Consider the following 17134-nt stretch of genomic DNA (forward strand, 5'->3'; position numbering starts at 1 on the left):
TCCACTTACCAGGCACTTGAAAAAGAGACAAATAGAGTTGTTCAGTTTCTTCTTCAGAAAGATAGACAGGGAATGTAGTACAATCCAGTAAGAGGTAGCATACAGCTGCAAAGGCCTCTCTGCAGTCCTCTTTCATGTCTCCCAAGTCGAGCATAACTTGGTCAATGTCCCATTCTTCCTCCTCTTTCCCTTTTTCCCTACCATGGTCATTTGAAGGAGATGGGAGATCCAAACCTTTCTGCTTAAACGGTGATCCTCGGACAGTGAATAAATCTGACAGCATCTGTTTAAACTGAGGCACAGTGATTTGCTTGGAGTCCCACGAGCGTCTTTTCTTGTCATTATTTCCAGAGGATGGGTAATGGTCTCCTTTGTTCTCCCTCTGTCCTATATGTGCTATTGAAATATTCCTGTTACTGGAATCTTGTAAATGAATTGCAAATATATATCTACTGGCAAACTTTGCAACCAATTCTTCGATACACTGCAAGGTTTTCTGCATGCTGCCACCCATTTTCCAGACATCATCTTTCTCAGGGACTATTCTAGGCACTTTCAAATGCTGTGACAGTTCTGGAGATGAAGCACTAAGAGCTATACCACTGTCTTCAGACTTGAGTGGAGGAAAAGAAGCATCAGGTTCATTCTGAAGAACTTTGGACTCTGCAGTAAGTTCCTGATTTTCTTCTTTTACAGGGCTCTGAAGTAATGCAATGATAATTCAATACTCATATAAGTAGATACGACAAATAAGAATAAATAAAAATTCAAGAATAAATTAAATAAAATTAAGTGAAATAAAAATATAGGAAATGGAACAATGCCTTTACACAAGATGCACTCATGGTTGTACTGTGCTGCTGTTTTGGAAGTCATATTAATGGTTTTGGGATGCTGTGAACTAACATACAACATGATAGTTTCCTTGGTTTTGCTGGAAAAAGGAGAGACTTGGGGAAGCTGACAACCTGTCCTTGAGGATGGCACGCAGAAAGGAGCTTGAAATGGGCTCCAGGGCCATAATATGAGGAAGTGTAAAAAGTGCAATAAAACATGACTAGTCCTTTCAGCTGGGCACCATGAAGGATGTGAAGCTATAGATTCTTACAGTAGATAACATAGTATTTGAGGACTCCTTCAAATCTAAAATAAATTTTGAAAATGGGAGCTTAACTCTCAAATGTCTTTTTGCAGTCATATAGAATTAATTATGATAATGCTTATTCAAGGAGCAAACAAGGCAAAACCAAGATGTGATCTGAAAATACTTTAGGTTAAAATATATTTGATGTTGCTTCTTCCAGTTTTTTTCTTTACTATTTTATGGTTTCTCTTACACAACTCGTTAAAATTTACAAGTTTGCCATAGAAAGTTTTCTTCCATGGAAAACTAATGGGTAGCTTAATTTTAAATTGTCTCTTATTTGTGGTTTTTTAAAAGTTAATATTTACTTTTCTGTTTTTGATAATAATTATCTAGATTATTCTTTCTTGAAATTAGTAGCAAGATTAGATATTTTCTTTCAGTCTTTATGGTATTTTTTCTTATAGAATTTTTGTTCTCAACCAGTTGTTTCTTTTCAGTATATTTTGTCATCTTCTCTTATATTTGCTTTCCTGTGAGTGACCATTTTCCCAATAATTTATTTCACTGAACTGCCGTTACAACAGGGAATAGCATTATTTCATTTTTAATTCCAGTTTTAATGTTAAGGGCTTCTCATGTTTTCTGTTTTAAATAAAAGAGATAGATTTATGGTGACAGAAGAGGTCTGTGTCATCATATGGCACTAGGGAGGAACTCAGACTTCTAGAATTTATGATCAGGATGTTTGAGGAATAAACAGCAATTAAAAAGGGGAGAACAAAGAGGTTAGTAAGATTTTCAGTCCACTAATTATTCAATCAGTGTCTGTTTTAACTGAAAACAAAGCTGTTGACCCAAACAATAATTAATCAATCAGATCACAAGGAAGTTAGGGAGCGTTACTAGAAACAAGCAAGCTTTTTTGCGTATTTGTTGCAAGGAAGTTAATAGCTGGGGGTTAATGTTTTGTTTCTTACTGTTTAATTCTTATACCTTCAGCTATGTGTTGCCTTCTCTCAGAATCGAAAAAGGGGAAATTTTATTCTGAATATTTCTAATTCATTCTTCTTCTCTACTGCAACTTTCTTTCAGCTCTCTGTATACTCAAATAATTAGAAATACAGTAAAAATTATCTTCTGAATTTCTTTCCTCATTGCTGCTCTTAAAGCTTATGATCTCCCAATTTGCTGACATAGTTATAAAGCTGAGTTTCTTCAACTCCCTTTTAAAGAGATAAATTTTGAAAGTAGGCTTCTTTATTATAATTTAGGCCCAAAACAGATGGGCTGAAAATAATCCACAAAAATTGAAAAAAAAATCAAGGAATTTAATGTCTTAAGCAGATGGGCCCAATAAAGTGGGCCCTTGCCGTTCTGGCACCATTAACACCAGGTCTGCGGTAACCGCAGGTGCCCAACCCAGATCGCTGCTGCAGTTTTCAGTCCGGCCGGCAAAAGGAGCATGTTTTTCCTGCTCCCTTTGGAGCTTGGTTTGGGCTGCCTTAGGCCTTTGTAAGAGGTAAATTTTGAAAGTAGGCTTCTTTAATTTAGGCTTCTGTGCACTTGGGGGGGGGGGGATGCATCATCTAAATGCCCACCCCCAAAGAGCACGGAAGACTAAATTGTAATAAAGAAGCCTACTTTCAAAATTTACCTCTTAAAAAGGCTTAAGGTGTCTCAAACCTGGCTGCAAAGGGAGCAGGAAAAACCTGCTCCTTTTGCTGACCAGACTGAAAACCACGGCAGTGACCTGGGTGGAGTTACTGCAGCCCTGGTGCGAATGGTGCCAGAACGACCATGGCCCACTATATTGGACCCATCTGCTTAAGGCCTTAAATTCCTTGACTTTCTTCAGTCTTTGTGGATTATTTTAAGTTCTCCAGTTTTTATCAAAAGACTTATCATCTAACTTTCTCTCAAGGTTTTTTGAATACTTTTTGAACTTTTGCATAGAGTTACTTTTTGAAATTAATTTTGGAAGTTTCCAGTGCGTTTACATTTGTCATCTTTTATGACTTGATAAGCCATGCCACTTAATATCTAAATAATAATAATAATAATAATAATAATAATAATAATAATAATAATTTCTCACCTGCCTCTGCCCATGGCCTGAGGCAAGGTACAACATAGATTAAAACATATTAAAAACATATATTGTTTATTCTTTTCTCATTGGTTTTATGGCTGTCATAATATAACTGCTTCATTTATTACTTATAATGTATGTACGATACAGAAAGGTACTGTTTATTTGATATCACTTTTTTCATAAATATCTATTACTGTCCACCATTTTATCTCTTACTTCAATATATGATCACTCTACAAATTCATGCACCCTAAGTGTAGTACCTTACATTTCTCTCTGTTCAAATTCATTTTGTTAGTTTTGGCCCACCTTTCTAATCTATTAAGGTCATTTTGAATTTTGATCCTCTCCTCCTGGGTATTAGCTACTTCTCCGAATTTGGTATTATCTGCAAATAAGCATGCCCTCTATTTCTTCATTGAAGTCATTGATGAATATGTTGAATAGCATTTGGCCCAGGATCGAACCCTGTGGCACCACACTGGTCACTTCCATTTAGGATGAAGAGGAGCTATTGCTCTGCACCCTTTTGGTTCAACCAGTCAGCCAGTTACAAATCCACCAAATAGTTGCATTGTATAGCTCACATTTTACTAACTTGTTTTCAAGAATATCGTGGGGAACCTTGTCAAATGCCTTATTGAAATCAAGATATGCTACATCCACAGCATTCCCTCCATCTAGTAAGCTGATAATTCAAAGACAACTGGCAAGTAAAATGTGTTTTCTGAAGTTACATGCAATTTACCTATGTTTAGGAATGTATGTTAGGGCCAAACCATTGTATATTCCAGCACAGATAATGGGATATGAATACTATTATAGCAGAAGCACAACTGTGTATCATAATACATGAAACTAAATAAAGGGTTTATATTTTAAACCAAGTAGCTACTACACCAGAGAGCCACTACAAGTCTCAGACCACCTCAGTACATGTGGAGCTTTACTACTATTCTTTTCAGTTTTCATACATTACTAGAAACAAGGCTTTTTAATACTCGATATTGTTAATTTTAATATTTATTAAAGAAAACAATATAGTGAAGCATTTTACTATAGCACAAGTAGTGTCACTAAATCAGCTCATTAAAAGATGTGATAAATCAATTTACAAAGCACACTGAAATACACATATATGTTTTAATACCTACAGTGTCTGAGCTTCCTGTTTCAGTACCTAAATAGGCAGGAGGCATCTGGACTTTGCTAAGCACTTTGAAAGATGTTCTTAAGGCATGAGTGAGTTCTGGTAAACTTAGAGTTTCCATGTTTTCAAGAAGGGATTGTACAATACAGCTGAGCATCTGTGGCAGATACAGAGACTGTACTTCAGAGTAAAGTTCCTACAAAAAGAAGACATTTCAAGTAAGTAAGCAGTAAAGATAAGGTATATTTCCTTTAGGAAGTTGACTTCTGCATACTTTTACAGACATATATCCTGCAGTTTATACACCCTAGGGAAAATACTTTTCATTGTAGCCCAGAGAATATTTAAAGAGCACAGAATAGGACAGACACAGCTGTCCAGTATCAACAAGGATGTAAAAGAAAATTTCTAGAATATTCTAATCAAAATTCCTTTTGAAAATGACACCTTACATTCTCAAAGATGTAGTCTGTGTTGTAGCTGAAGTAAAATGGAGGGGAAAAAAGAGGAATTAACTGATTTATATAAGCATTTGTGGATAACAAGCAGATGCAATGAGTGAGGAAGTGGATTGATATCCATAAACGCTCATGTCACAATATAAACCAGTGAGTCTTAAAAGGGTGGTAGATGGTCTAAATACCCTAAGGGCACCAGATCCCATGTGATCTTGAAAACTAAGCAAGATCAGTTCTGATTAGTACTTGGATGGGAGACCACCAATGGATACCAGGTGCTGTAGGCTATATGTCAGAGGAAGAAACTGGAAAAATCCATCTGTGAATATTCGTTATCTTAAAAAAAAAAAAAAACCTAGTGAAATTCATGGGGTTACCATTAGTCAACAGGTGACTTTTCACAGATTCCTTTTCCTTTTCATTCATCCTTAAAGGGAAGCTATAATTTTCCTTATTCAATGGCTTTTCTTCCATTCATAATGGAGAGTACAAGAGTTTGGTGCTGGTGGGGCATGATCCAAGACTCATATTGTAGAACTGCAATATGACTGGATTGGCCAGATTAAATCCAGATTATAAGCATTTTACCTGTGTGATGCCTGTTACCGCCATTAACTAGCCCATATTCTAAGATTTTATTAAAACAAAACATCAAGATAATGTCCCACCTACAGAGGGAGAAGAAGGAGAAACTGAAAGATTCTATGCTGGAGTCCAGGGGGAAACTGATCATATACGCAAACAGAAAATGTTAATAATCTTAAGCAGTTGAAATGTAAAAGTAGAAAACACAGCAGAACCAAAGATTGTTGGAGAATTTGGCCTAAGATCAAGAAAAGAAATAGGAGGACAACTGATTGAATTTTGTGAGGCTAACAGTTTGTTCATTACAAAGACATTTTTCAGTCTTTGTGTACTTTACACATGGGCATTGCCCAATTATCAGTACAGAAATCAAAGAGACTAAATAATTGGAAACAGAAGATGATCAGCTCCATTCTCTCTACAAAAACAAGCCCAGGAGCAGTTGATAATGAACTGCTAATACAGTCTGTCCTCGCCTTACGTGGGGGATCCGTTCCGGATCCCTCCGCATAAGGCGAATTCCGCCTATGCTCGAGCCCCATTGGAAACAATGGGGCTCGTGCACGGTGGTGTGGTGGCGCAGGCGCGCGCACCCATTCAATTGAATGGGACGCGCCGCCCCTTCCGCCCCCCGGCTTGAGCGCGTATGGCGCGCCCGCGTATGGCGCGGGCGCGCTGTATTAAAAAGTAGAGTAAAGCTAAAGAAGAATTGTGCCAAAATGCAACCCGAAAGCAAGAAGTGACAGAAATAAGATCACAATCCTGAACACAACTGTTTAGCAACTTGTGCGCAAGGACAGAGAGAACTACTATGTAGAGAAATAGAAGACAATAAAAAGGTGTAACAAGAGGTCTCTTTTGCAAGATCTGAAAAATCAAAAGAAAATTTTAACCAAGAGCAGGACTGCTATATGACTAACAAAAGAAAACACACTACATGAGTAAGAAGAAATACAAAAGATCAAAACAATACAGAGAAAAACTACATAAAAGAAATGAAAGGAAGATAAATTTATTCAAGGATGAACCACTTGAAGATGAACCCACAATTGCAGAATGTGAAGTAGAAGTTACACTCAAGGCATTTGGGAGAAATAAATCACCAGGAACAGATGTCATACCAATAGAGCTGTTTCAGGCTACAGAGCTAGAATCCACTTAAATTCTAATTAACATCTTCCAACAATAATGGAAAATGAAGGAATGATGCTTAGGCTGGAAATACTCAATATACAGTCCCCAAGAAAGGGGAACCAGGGATTGCAATAACGACAAGGTCACTGCATTACACTCCAATGAAAGCAAAGTGATGCTGGAAGCAGCAGCAGAATACGACGACTTTGATCATATAGAGGATGAGAAATACCAATTGTCCAGGCTGAGTTCAGAAATGGAAGCGGAATTAGGGATCATATTGCAAATATACACTGGATAATGGGGCACACCAAAGGATTTCAGAAGAAAATTAGCGAGTGGTTTATAGATTGTAGCAAAGCCTTTGATTGTATAGTTCATGAGAAACTATGGATCACTATGGATCACTCTTAAATAAATGGATGTATAACATTTGACTGTCTTGGTGCTTAGCTAATATTCAAGACAAGAGGCCACTGTCAAATTAAAATACAGAGAAACAGAACAGTTTGTCATTGGCAAGGGGGTCATGCAAGACTGCATTTTTATTACCCTATCTAATTTATATGCTAAACATACCTACAGATAGCTAGATTAGAACTGGAGGGAGGAGATGTCAAAATTGGGGGAACACCAAGATTTGCAGATGGCACTATACAGTGCGCCCACATCATATGTGGGCGCACCCCATAAGGGATAATGGTGCACTCGTCCATAGTGCACGTGCGCCACCGCATGCACGAGCCCCATTCATTTATGGGGCTCGAGCATACACAGAATTCCCTTTACGTGGGGGATTCTGGAACGGATTCCCTGCGTAAAGGAAGGGCGGACTGTACAACTAACAAAAAATATCAAAGAAAGGAAAGAACAAAAGCAAAGGTTACAGTTTATTCTGGCATGACTGCATACACAAAGTTCAGTAAAGAAAATTTTAACTGTCTGCATTTCTTTTCTGGTAATTATTATAATTAGTTTCATTACATGATTATTATTGAAAATAATTTGGCTGTAGAGTTGAAGGTTTTCTTTTAATGATATTTGCTGGGTGTCAAATATAGTAGGTATGCCATTGCAAGCTCAAAAGTAATAAAAGTAAAGAACAAACAACAATGAGTCTTATGGCAACTTAAAGAATAACAGCTTTATTTTAGCATGAGATTTTACAGACCACAGACCATTTTAAAATCTACTGTTATAATAAACAGGTTGATGTTTTAGGTGCACAGACTAACATGACTACCATTTGGGGGGAGGGAAAAAGCATATGACAGTGTTTTTGAGTAAGAAATTAATTTGGATGGCTTTCTCGCTATACATACACACACACCTGACTTACCAGCGGTATCACATCTAGAAGAAATATCAGCAGTGTGCAGAGTTCTGAAACTGTTGCAAGAGTGACTATATGCTTAGTGACAAGTTGTGTCTGCATTGATGTATTTCTGCCAATGATATGGAAAGAATGGTTTTAAGACACTTTTCATCGGTATTTCACTTTGTTACTACCTTTATGTTGCTTTTTAATAGAAAAGTAGCTTTAAAATACTAATATACTATATACTATACTATACAATAGAGATTAATGCAAACAATTCAATTTTTCATAACCCAAACTTGACTTCTCTTAAAAATAAACTTATTACTATATTAAGCTAATCAAACAATTTATTTTCCCCCATACAGCAACCCTCACCACTATTTTGAAACCAGTTATAACACTTAGTTCTATAATCGGTTCTATACTCAGGACTCAGGGACTCCTTGCTAACCTTATAGAATTTGTTAGACTTGACCACAATTGAATATTGTAATAATTCAATTAAAGTAATAGTTAATGACAGAATTACAAAGGAAATAAAAGTAACGAGAGGTACAAGACAAGGATGCCCGCTTTCACCAATATTATTCGCAATGGTTATAGAAATGTTAGCAAATGTTATAAGGAAAGATAGTTGTTTGGAAGGAATAGGATTGGGAAAAAAAACATAAAATCAGTTTATTTGCCAACGACACATTATTAACTATTAAAGATTTATAGGACAAAATAGGAAAAATTAAAGAACATTTGAAACTATTTGGAGAGATAACAGGACTTCAAATTAATTGGAACAAATCACAAATGATGTTATTTAATTATATAAAAAAAGAAGAATTGGAGTTTATGAAACAAAAAGAGTTAGGAATAAGAATAAAAAGTAATATAAAATACTTAGGAATTAATATAACGAAAGACTTAAAAGAAATGGAAGGGAAAATTTTTATAGTACTACGGAAAGAAGTTGAAAAAATATTAGAATATAAGAAAATTCAATTATCATGGTTTGGAATTATAACATTAGTCAAAATGAAAATTTTACCAAAATTAAATTTTTTATTTAGAATGATACCACTAAAAATATCAGAGGTAGAATTAGGTAAATGGCAACAGTTACTAAATGTATATTGTAATGGAGGAAAAAGAAGTAAATTAAATAAACAATTTTGGTACGAGTCTCGGAAAAAGGGATGGTTAGGCCTTCCTAATTTAAAGGATATTATGAAGCCAACCACTTAAGATATGTAATAGAAGGCATGTTGGATGTACCAGATTTGGATTGGTTAGAAATGGGGGAAAAAGAGATATATATGAAAATAGAGAATTTTTTAAAAAGAATTTAGTAGGAAAGAAATTAAAGAAATTGAAAACCCATTTATGAAAAATATACTAGAAATATGGAATAAATATTAAAAAGCATTAATGAATGAAAACTCAATGATAACACCAATAATAATGGAAAATCTTTCCCAAAAATTTAAAAGATTTATTAGATAAAGAATTAAAGGAAAGGAAAATGGATAAAATAGAAAATTGGATGGAATTAAAAACAGGAAAGGAAAATATAAAAGAAAAATTTAGCGGAATAAATATGTCCTGGTTACAATTTATGCAAATAGAACAATGGTTTAAAAACTGGAAGAAAAAAATATACAAAAAGGAAAATATACACAATTTGAACAAATAGTTCAGAAAGGAAAAGAAATGGAGGAAAATGAAAATATGGAAGGTATAACTAGTAAAATTTATAAAATATTAATGGAGAATAAGAGGAAAAAATTAAATCAAATTATTTTAAAAGAAATATGGGAAGATGAATTAGGATGTAAAACTTGTGATAATGAATGGAATAAGATTTGGGAACAAAGACATTTGAAAAATGTATCGGTGCGAATTAAGGAAAATTATTATAAATTGATTTGGAAATGGTATTTGACACCAGTGAGATTACATAATATAAAGAAAGATAATTCAAAATATTGTTGGAGAGGCTGTCAGGAAGTAGGCTCATATATACATATGTGGTGGCAATGTAAATATGTACAAAATTTTGGGAAATAGTAATATTAGAGACAGAAAATATTATGAATATAAAGATAGATAGAAAACCAAACATAGTATTGTTATCAATATACAATGAAGTAGAATGGAAAGAAGAAAAAAACTTGTTAACAAATTTGTTTACTGCTGTGAGATTAATCATAGCAAGAAATTGGAAAACAAAAATAAATGTGAAATTGGAAGATTGGTATAAAGAAGTTTGGAAGTTAGCAATTAATGACAAATTAACATGCAAATTGAAAGTAACAAAAGGATTATGGAAAAGAAATGATTTTGATGAAATGTGGAAAAAATTATTGAAAATGTATTAAGAAAAGAAGATGGGAAATTACCTCCACAGGAGGAGTTAAAATTTTGGATGGAGTATAAAGAATGGAATGGCTCTGGGGGCGGAGTGCATTGAGGCGATATTTAGGGTTTTTTTGTTAAAAAAAACAACGGATAAGATGCAAAAGTACATATATGTATGGAAAGAATGTTAAATCTGTTTTGTTTTGTAAAATTTCAAAAATACAAAAAAAAAAAGAAAAAAAAAGACTTGACCACAATGGGAATCCCAGCTGTTATTTAAATTTTTTTAAGCACAATGAATATACATTATGTGTGTCTAAATACAGCCTAGAAAGATCTCACATCCAGTATCATATATGCAGTGGAGTGTCTTTAGTAAACTGAGGTTCTCTACATATAGTTTAAAAAGGACTACAAAGAACTACTAAAAAGGACATTAAAATACTATAAAGTAGAGTAAATAATATGTCAGTTTTCATGGTTTCCCAGGCTTAATGACTCAACATTGACACAATCACTCAACAAGTACACCACTCAGCTGACTTATCAGGTTGGAAAGAACATGTTTACAGATGATTTAAATAATAAACTGGATATACAGTAGCCCCTCCTAATTTGTGGGGATCAATTCTGGACCCCTCTGCGAAAATGGCAACTTGCAAATATTCGAGTCCCATTGAAAACAATGGCGTGCATGCCATAGGGGCCTGTGCAGGGCTGTGTGCAGGCACACACCATTTTGTCCTTCCTTGCTTGTCCCTCCCACGAAGGATGAGATTGTGGACTCCAAATCCATGAAGGGAGGGACAAGTGTATTCTGAAAGCTAACAAAGTAATTCAAGATTGTATAGTCTGAGAATGTGGGCAGGATCCTTGAAGAAATGAGAGCCATCACATGTATACTGGATCCTTGCCCTTCCTGCCTCCTGAAGGCAGCTAGACAGGCATTGGTTGAGTGGGTAAGGGGAATTGTGACTGCTTCACTGCAGTAAGGGAGGTTTCCATCTTGCCTAAAGGAGAATGTGGTGAGGTTTTTACTTAAAAAAGACTCCTTAGATCCCACCATTCTGAATAGTTATCAGCCAGTCTCTAATATTCCATTCCTGGGCAAGGTTCTGTAGGGTGTGGTGGCCTTACAACTCCATGGGTATCTAGATAAAAACGAATTATCTATATTCATTTCAATCTGGTGACAGGCCTGGTTATGGGATAGAGATGGCTTTGGTCACCTTGGTAGATGACCTATGCAGGGAACTGGAAAGGGGGAGTGTGTCCTTGTTGGTTCTGATGGACCTCTCATCATTGACCATTGACCATGATAATCTTCTGGGTCACCTCTGAGATAGGACTTGGAGGCTCTATTATGCAGTCGTTCTGCTCTTGGAAGAATGAACTCAGAATGTGATGCCAGGGAGTTCCCTGTTTGACTCCCTGGTCGTTGACCTGTGGAATCCCACAGGGTTCTGCTTTGTACCCCATGCTGGGAGAGGTCATCTGGAGTTTTAGTGTATAGTGTCACCAGTATGCAGTAACATCCAACTCACTCTCTTCTTCCCATCTGATTCCAAAGAATCTGTCTCCATAATGAATTAATGTCTGCTGTCATTAATGGACTGGATGAGGGCACCCAAATTAACCTAGATAAAACAGGGGTGTTTCTGGGTAGTCAAAAGCCAGATCAGGGAACAGGGACTCTGCCTGTGCTGGATGGGGTTATACTCCTCCTGAAATTTCAGGGTTGCAGCTTGGATAGTCTCCTGGTCTCAACTCAAAGCCTGGATGCCCAGGTTTCAGTAGTGGCCAAGAGTGCATCTGCACAGTTAAAACCAGTGCAGCAGTTGCATCCATTCCTTGAAACATCAGATTGGCTATGGTGATACACACCTTGATTACATTCTATTTGGACCACTGCAATGCCCTCTATATGGGGCTACCTATGGAAATTGTTGGGAAACTTCGGCAGGATCAAAATGTGGCAACCAGCATGCTGACTGAGGACAGTTATAGTGAGCATATAATTCTCTTTTTGAAACAGCTTGATTTGTTTCTGGCACAATACGAAGTGCTAGTCATAACCCATAAAGACCTATATGGCTTAGTTCCAGACTGTCTGAAAAACCGTATCTCTTTATACAAACCTACAAGAATTCTAAGATCTTCAGGGGAAGGCTTTTTCAAGCCATCACAGGCTTGCTTGGTAAGGACATGAGAGTTAGTCTTCTCATTGGCAGCTCCCACCCACTGGAACTCCCTTCCACAGTAGGCTATGCAGCCCCTCCATGCTTTCTTTTTGCCAGCAAGCAAAGGCATTTTTGTTCAAGCATACTTTTAATTTATAATCATTATCAGGAAGGCTTTCATATGGTATGTGTGTTCGATTTATGTGTTTTAACAGTATATAAAATTATACTGTTTTAATGAGATTGTTTTACATTTTTTATTCCTATGTTTTCAAGCAATTTTATCTGTGAGCCACCTTGGATTCCATTCTGGAAGAAAGGTGGCATATAATATAAACCTCCACAGATTTATTTATAAATACACCTCTACAGTTAAATAAAGAGCATCACAGTCATCATTAATTTACTTTTCCTCTCCTCATTGAGGAAGTCTCCCATCAGTCTCCCTCATAATAACTCCATCTCAGTAAAGCAAGTTATAAAACGCATTTTACCTGAAACAATCTTCAAAACATCTGGTTATATAATCCCAGAGAAAATCTGTGCTTAAGGATGTGATCAACAGATTAACTGTTTTAACAATCTCAGATGCATTCTTGTTTTCTTTGATTGCACTAAAATAAGGGTAAAGAAAATTTAATAACTTAACAGTAGTATATATTTGTGAAAATTTCAAAAACAGTGTTTTAAAACAAATGTTTAGTTAATATGGTAAATTTTAAATATTAAAGTATCTTTAAGAAGAAAAAAGTGGCAAAGTAATTCAGATATCATGATGTCAGAACCTGTAACTGATTTCAGAAACTCAGATGAAATTGAGCACATACCCCCTCCCAATTTTTAGGCCTGATGTACAAGGCCTGGCCCACTTTCATCCTATCTGATACAGTCAGCATTCTGCTAATGTCAGCATTAAAATTCAACAGATCACTGTGCCTTCACCATAGGGTTTGCATTAAAACAGAAACATTTCAAATTTAAGGTGTTGTTGAGAATATAGCCTCTATGAATCCTGAAATGTAGTAGGATTGGGGAATTACATGTCCTTTTGGTTGTTGCTACTAGTTTAATGTGACAAACCAAGTCAAAAAATTTCATGGGAAAAGTACATGTTTTTCACAGATCACAATAGTTTCAATGGGACATCTGGATCCAACGAAATTTCAATGGACTCTTGTAGTTGAAATACATCTGATAATCTTAAGAAATGCCCCACAGTAAGTCCTTCTAGTGACATCAGAAAGAGAAGCATGGAAGGACACTAGGTTGGATCAGGGTTGATCTCAGTTCAGTCCCTAGTAGTGTTCAAATTCAGTAAAATTCTCTCAAGATCTGGGTACATGGAAACAGAGGATATTCATCAGTAATGCTGCTGAGCTGTGCTCAGGTGAAAATAATCAGAATGAAAGCTGTAATAAAAACAAACCACAAAGATGTATTTTATCTATCTAGCAAGATTAACATCAACTTGAACAAAAGAACCTTACAATGTACCTTACAAAGACATTGCCAGTTTGACTATAACTGAGTTTAAGATCAGAACCCAGCGTCTCCTTGCAATAGCGATAGAATGCTCTGATCACTTCAAGAAACAAATCAGCAACAACCAGTGGCCCTGCAACAAAGGAAAAATATTAATTTTTTTAATATCTAAGGTCTGATTAGAATTTAGTGGCAAGATTTTATTTCAGAATATATTATTAGGAAATATTCTTCTTAGTAACTTCCTCTTAATAAGCGATGATGGTAAAAAATTGGACAATGTGATCAGAATTTGCAACCTGGAACATCAAGGTTCTGCATTGCTCAGTTTTGTTCTATTTGCTATTTCAAAGAATGAGGAATCTATTGGAGTAGGCTATGGTCTAGAACACACATAGGAAATAACTGCTTTCCTTAAATTGCCACAGGCTGCTGGTTATGTGGCAAAATGCTAATAATTTCTCTTTGGGAACTTTGACTGAGCTTTACAAACATTCTTCAAAGTACCCTTTAGAATGTTTAAATAATGTATATTCCTAATTTGCACTACAGATTTTGAATCATTGTCACAATCTCCTCCCACCAATTATTAGCATCACTGGCACCCAGAGTTCACACACAGAAAAGAAGTAGTATAAACAAACTCCAACTGCATTCATCAAGATTCAAAAAGTTCAAGAAGTACATATAATTGTGACAATCTGAGCATGTATAAAAGAGAAAAAAAGGACCAGGAACTCTAAGATAGGAAAAAGAAAGTGTAGATTACTGTAATGACAACCTTCATGTAAAATTGAAATATGACTGTTCCTTTTGTTAGCAGCCACACTGTTTTAGTTATTATTTCCAATGTAGGTATTTTATAAACTTTGAGCGAGATGTATATAGTTCATATTGCAAATTAAAAGTAACCTTGTTGAGCCATAAAATTTAAAAACTATAAAATCCAAAGCTGGGTAATGAAAGCAACAGGTGGTTACAGCTGCATTACAGTTACATGAGGTGTTCTTCTAATTTGTTTTGAAGTTTGAGAGAAAATTTTGCTTGCTACAGGATATATACCACTTTCAAGCAAAATTTTATGAAAAGTTCAGCTATCCAAAGAATCAAGATGTGCACTGAGGTTCTCTTTAAATTAAAGAAATAAAATAGTGGCAGCATTTTTTCCTCAGGTAATAGACAACAGGCTTTTGAGAGGAATGTATCAGCATCTTGCTCATATAAATTGGATCCACTTCCTTAATTCTTCAGAAAGAACAGTAAAAAGCAGAATTACAGAGTACTCTACAGTTAAGCCACAACAGATTTTGCTAATACAGATGAGTTCAGCAGTTTCTTCTAAATGTTTAGAGAACCTACAAGAGATAGCCACAACAATAACCTGAACAGCCAAGCCTGACAGACATTTAAGGCATAACTGAGACCCAGGATCATTCCACAAACCAAAATGTGGACAACTGCAGCCATAAAGTTGTTATAGGCAAATCAAATCAATAAGTGTGTCACTGTTTATATTGTAGTCATAGTGATTTCAGTAAGGCCTTTGATAAGGTTTCTCATGATATTCTTGCAAACAAGCTTGTAAAATGTGGGCTAGACAAGATAACTGTTACATGGATTTGTAATTGGTTAACTGGCCGAACCCAAAGGGGGCTCAACAATGGCTTGTTTTCATCCTGGAAAGAAGTGATCAGTGGGGTCCCACAAGGCTCTGTCCTGGGCCCAGTTTTATTCAACATCTTTATCAATGACTTGGATGATAGAATTGGGGGCATATTTATCAAATTTGCAGATGACACCAAATTAGGAGGAATAGCTAATACTCCAGAGGTCAGGATCAAAATTCAAAATGACCTGAATAGATTAGAAAGCTGGGCCAAAGCTAACAAAATGAACTTCAACATGGAGAAATATAAGGTACTGCACTTAAGGCAGAAAAATGAAATGCACAGATATAGGATGAGGGACACCTGGCTGACGAGACTACACGTGAAAGGGATCTAGGAGTCTAAGTAGACCACAAGTTGAACATGAGTCAACAGTGTGATATGGCAGCTAAAAAGGCCAATGCAATTTTAGGCTGCATCAATAAAAGTATAGTGTCTAGATCAAGAGAAGTAATAGTGCCACTGTATTCTGCTTTGGTCAGACCCCACCTGGAATATTGTGTCCAGTTCTGGGCACCATAATTCTACAAGGATGTGGAGAAACTGGAGTGTGTTCAAAGGAGGGCGACTAAAATGGTGAAGGGTCCCCATGCCCTATGAGGAACGATTTAGGGAGCTGGGGATGTTTAGTCTGCAAAAGAGAAGGTTAAGAGGTGATATGATAGCCCTGTTCAAATATTTGAAGGGATGTCATATTGAGGAGGGAGCTAACTTGTTTTCTGCTGCTACAGAGAACAGGACCTGGAACAATGGATGCAAGCTCCAGGAAAAGAGATTCCACCTCAACATTAGGAGGAACTTCCTGACAGTAAGGCTGTTCGACAGTTGAACACAGTCCCTCGGAGTGTAGTGGAGTCTCCCTCCCTGGAGGTCTTTAAGCAGAGGCTGGATGGCCATCTGTTGGGGATGCTTTAATTGAGAGTTCCTGCATGGCAGAGGGTTGGACTGGATGGCCCTTGTGGTCTCTTCCAAGTCTACGATTCTGTGAAGTACATAGCTAATGATCTTGGCAGAATGTTTTATCTATACTTAGAAAAGTAACAGTTGGAAGGAACCTCCACAGTGATCTACGTCTAAACCCCTACTGATGCAGGAAATCAGCTGTTACAGCACTTTGATAGATGGTCATCAGACCTGAGCTTAAAGGCCTCTAGTGAAGGCAGGTCAACTGTCTTCAGAGGAAGTGTGTTCCATCGTGGAACAACTTATATCACCAAGACGGTCATCCTAATGTTTATTTGAAATTCCATTTCTTTTCATTTGAACACAAGCGCTTTGTGATCTTAAAATATTTGAATGTGTTTATTTGCTCTTAATTATCTATTTTCATGCTCAGCATACCCAGCTACTTCAATTTTTGCTAATAGGAATCTCTTTAAGACTTGGTCCCTTCCTCTGGACACATTCCACATTTTTTTTGTTACTTTTCTTAAACTGGATACTGTATGCCAAGTGAAGTCTGGCCAAAACACAACAGAGTGGCATGTAGGTTAAGACTTTAATCTGTGTTTCGTAAAGTGCAAGAAAGTAGTCCTCTGTAGGGCATACGGTCTTAGCTTAACTGGTGTGTGCCTGAACTAGGGTTGTATCTATTATAGCAGAATCAATGATAGCAGAATCATACCATTT

General features: G+C 36.3%; 1 protein-coding gene across 5 annotated transcripts in view; it reads right to left on the reverse strand.

Annotated features, from left to right (window-relative positions):
- The window catches only part of DOP1B (DOP1 leucine zipper like protein B), an 89020-nt gene that overhangs the window by 41383 nt on the left and 30503 nt on the right, over positions 1 to 17134 (reverse strand). For 4 of the 5 annotated variants that reach the window (XR_016280222.1, XM_089512026.1, XM_089512024.1 and 1 more), the window contains exons 10-14: positions 13851 to 13971; positions 12851 to 12970; positions 7837 to 7951; positions 4334 to 4525; positions 10 to 700 (exon numbers count right to left, since the gene is read on the reverse strand). Coding sequence is in view for 4 of the 5 variants with exons in the window: in XM_089512026.1 (XP_089368152.1) it covers positions 10 to 700; positions 4334 to 4525; positions 7837 to 7951; positions 12851 to 12970; positions 13851 to 13971 (1239 nt within the window). In the remaining variant the exon portion in view is untranslated. The remainder of the gene's footprint in view (positions 1 to 9; positions 701 to 4333; positions 4526 to 7836; positions 7952 to 12850; positions 12971 to 13850; positions 13972 to 17134) is intronic. The other variant, XM_089512027.1, reaches the window with a different exon arrangement.

The sequence above is a fragment of the Sceloporus occidentalis genome, unplaced genomic scaffold, assembly GCF_023333645.1.
Source record: "Sceloporus occidentalis isolate IW3139 unplaced genomic scaffold, rSceOcc1.0.p SCAF_2, whole genome shotgun sequence".
Lineage (NCBI taxonomy): Eukaryota > Metazoa > Chordata > Lepidosauria > Squamata > Phrynosomatidae > Sceloporus > Sceloporus occidentalis.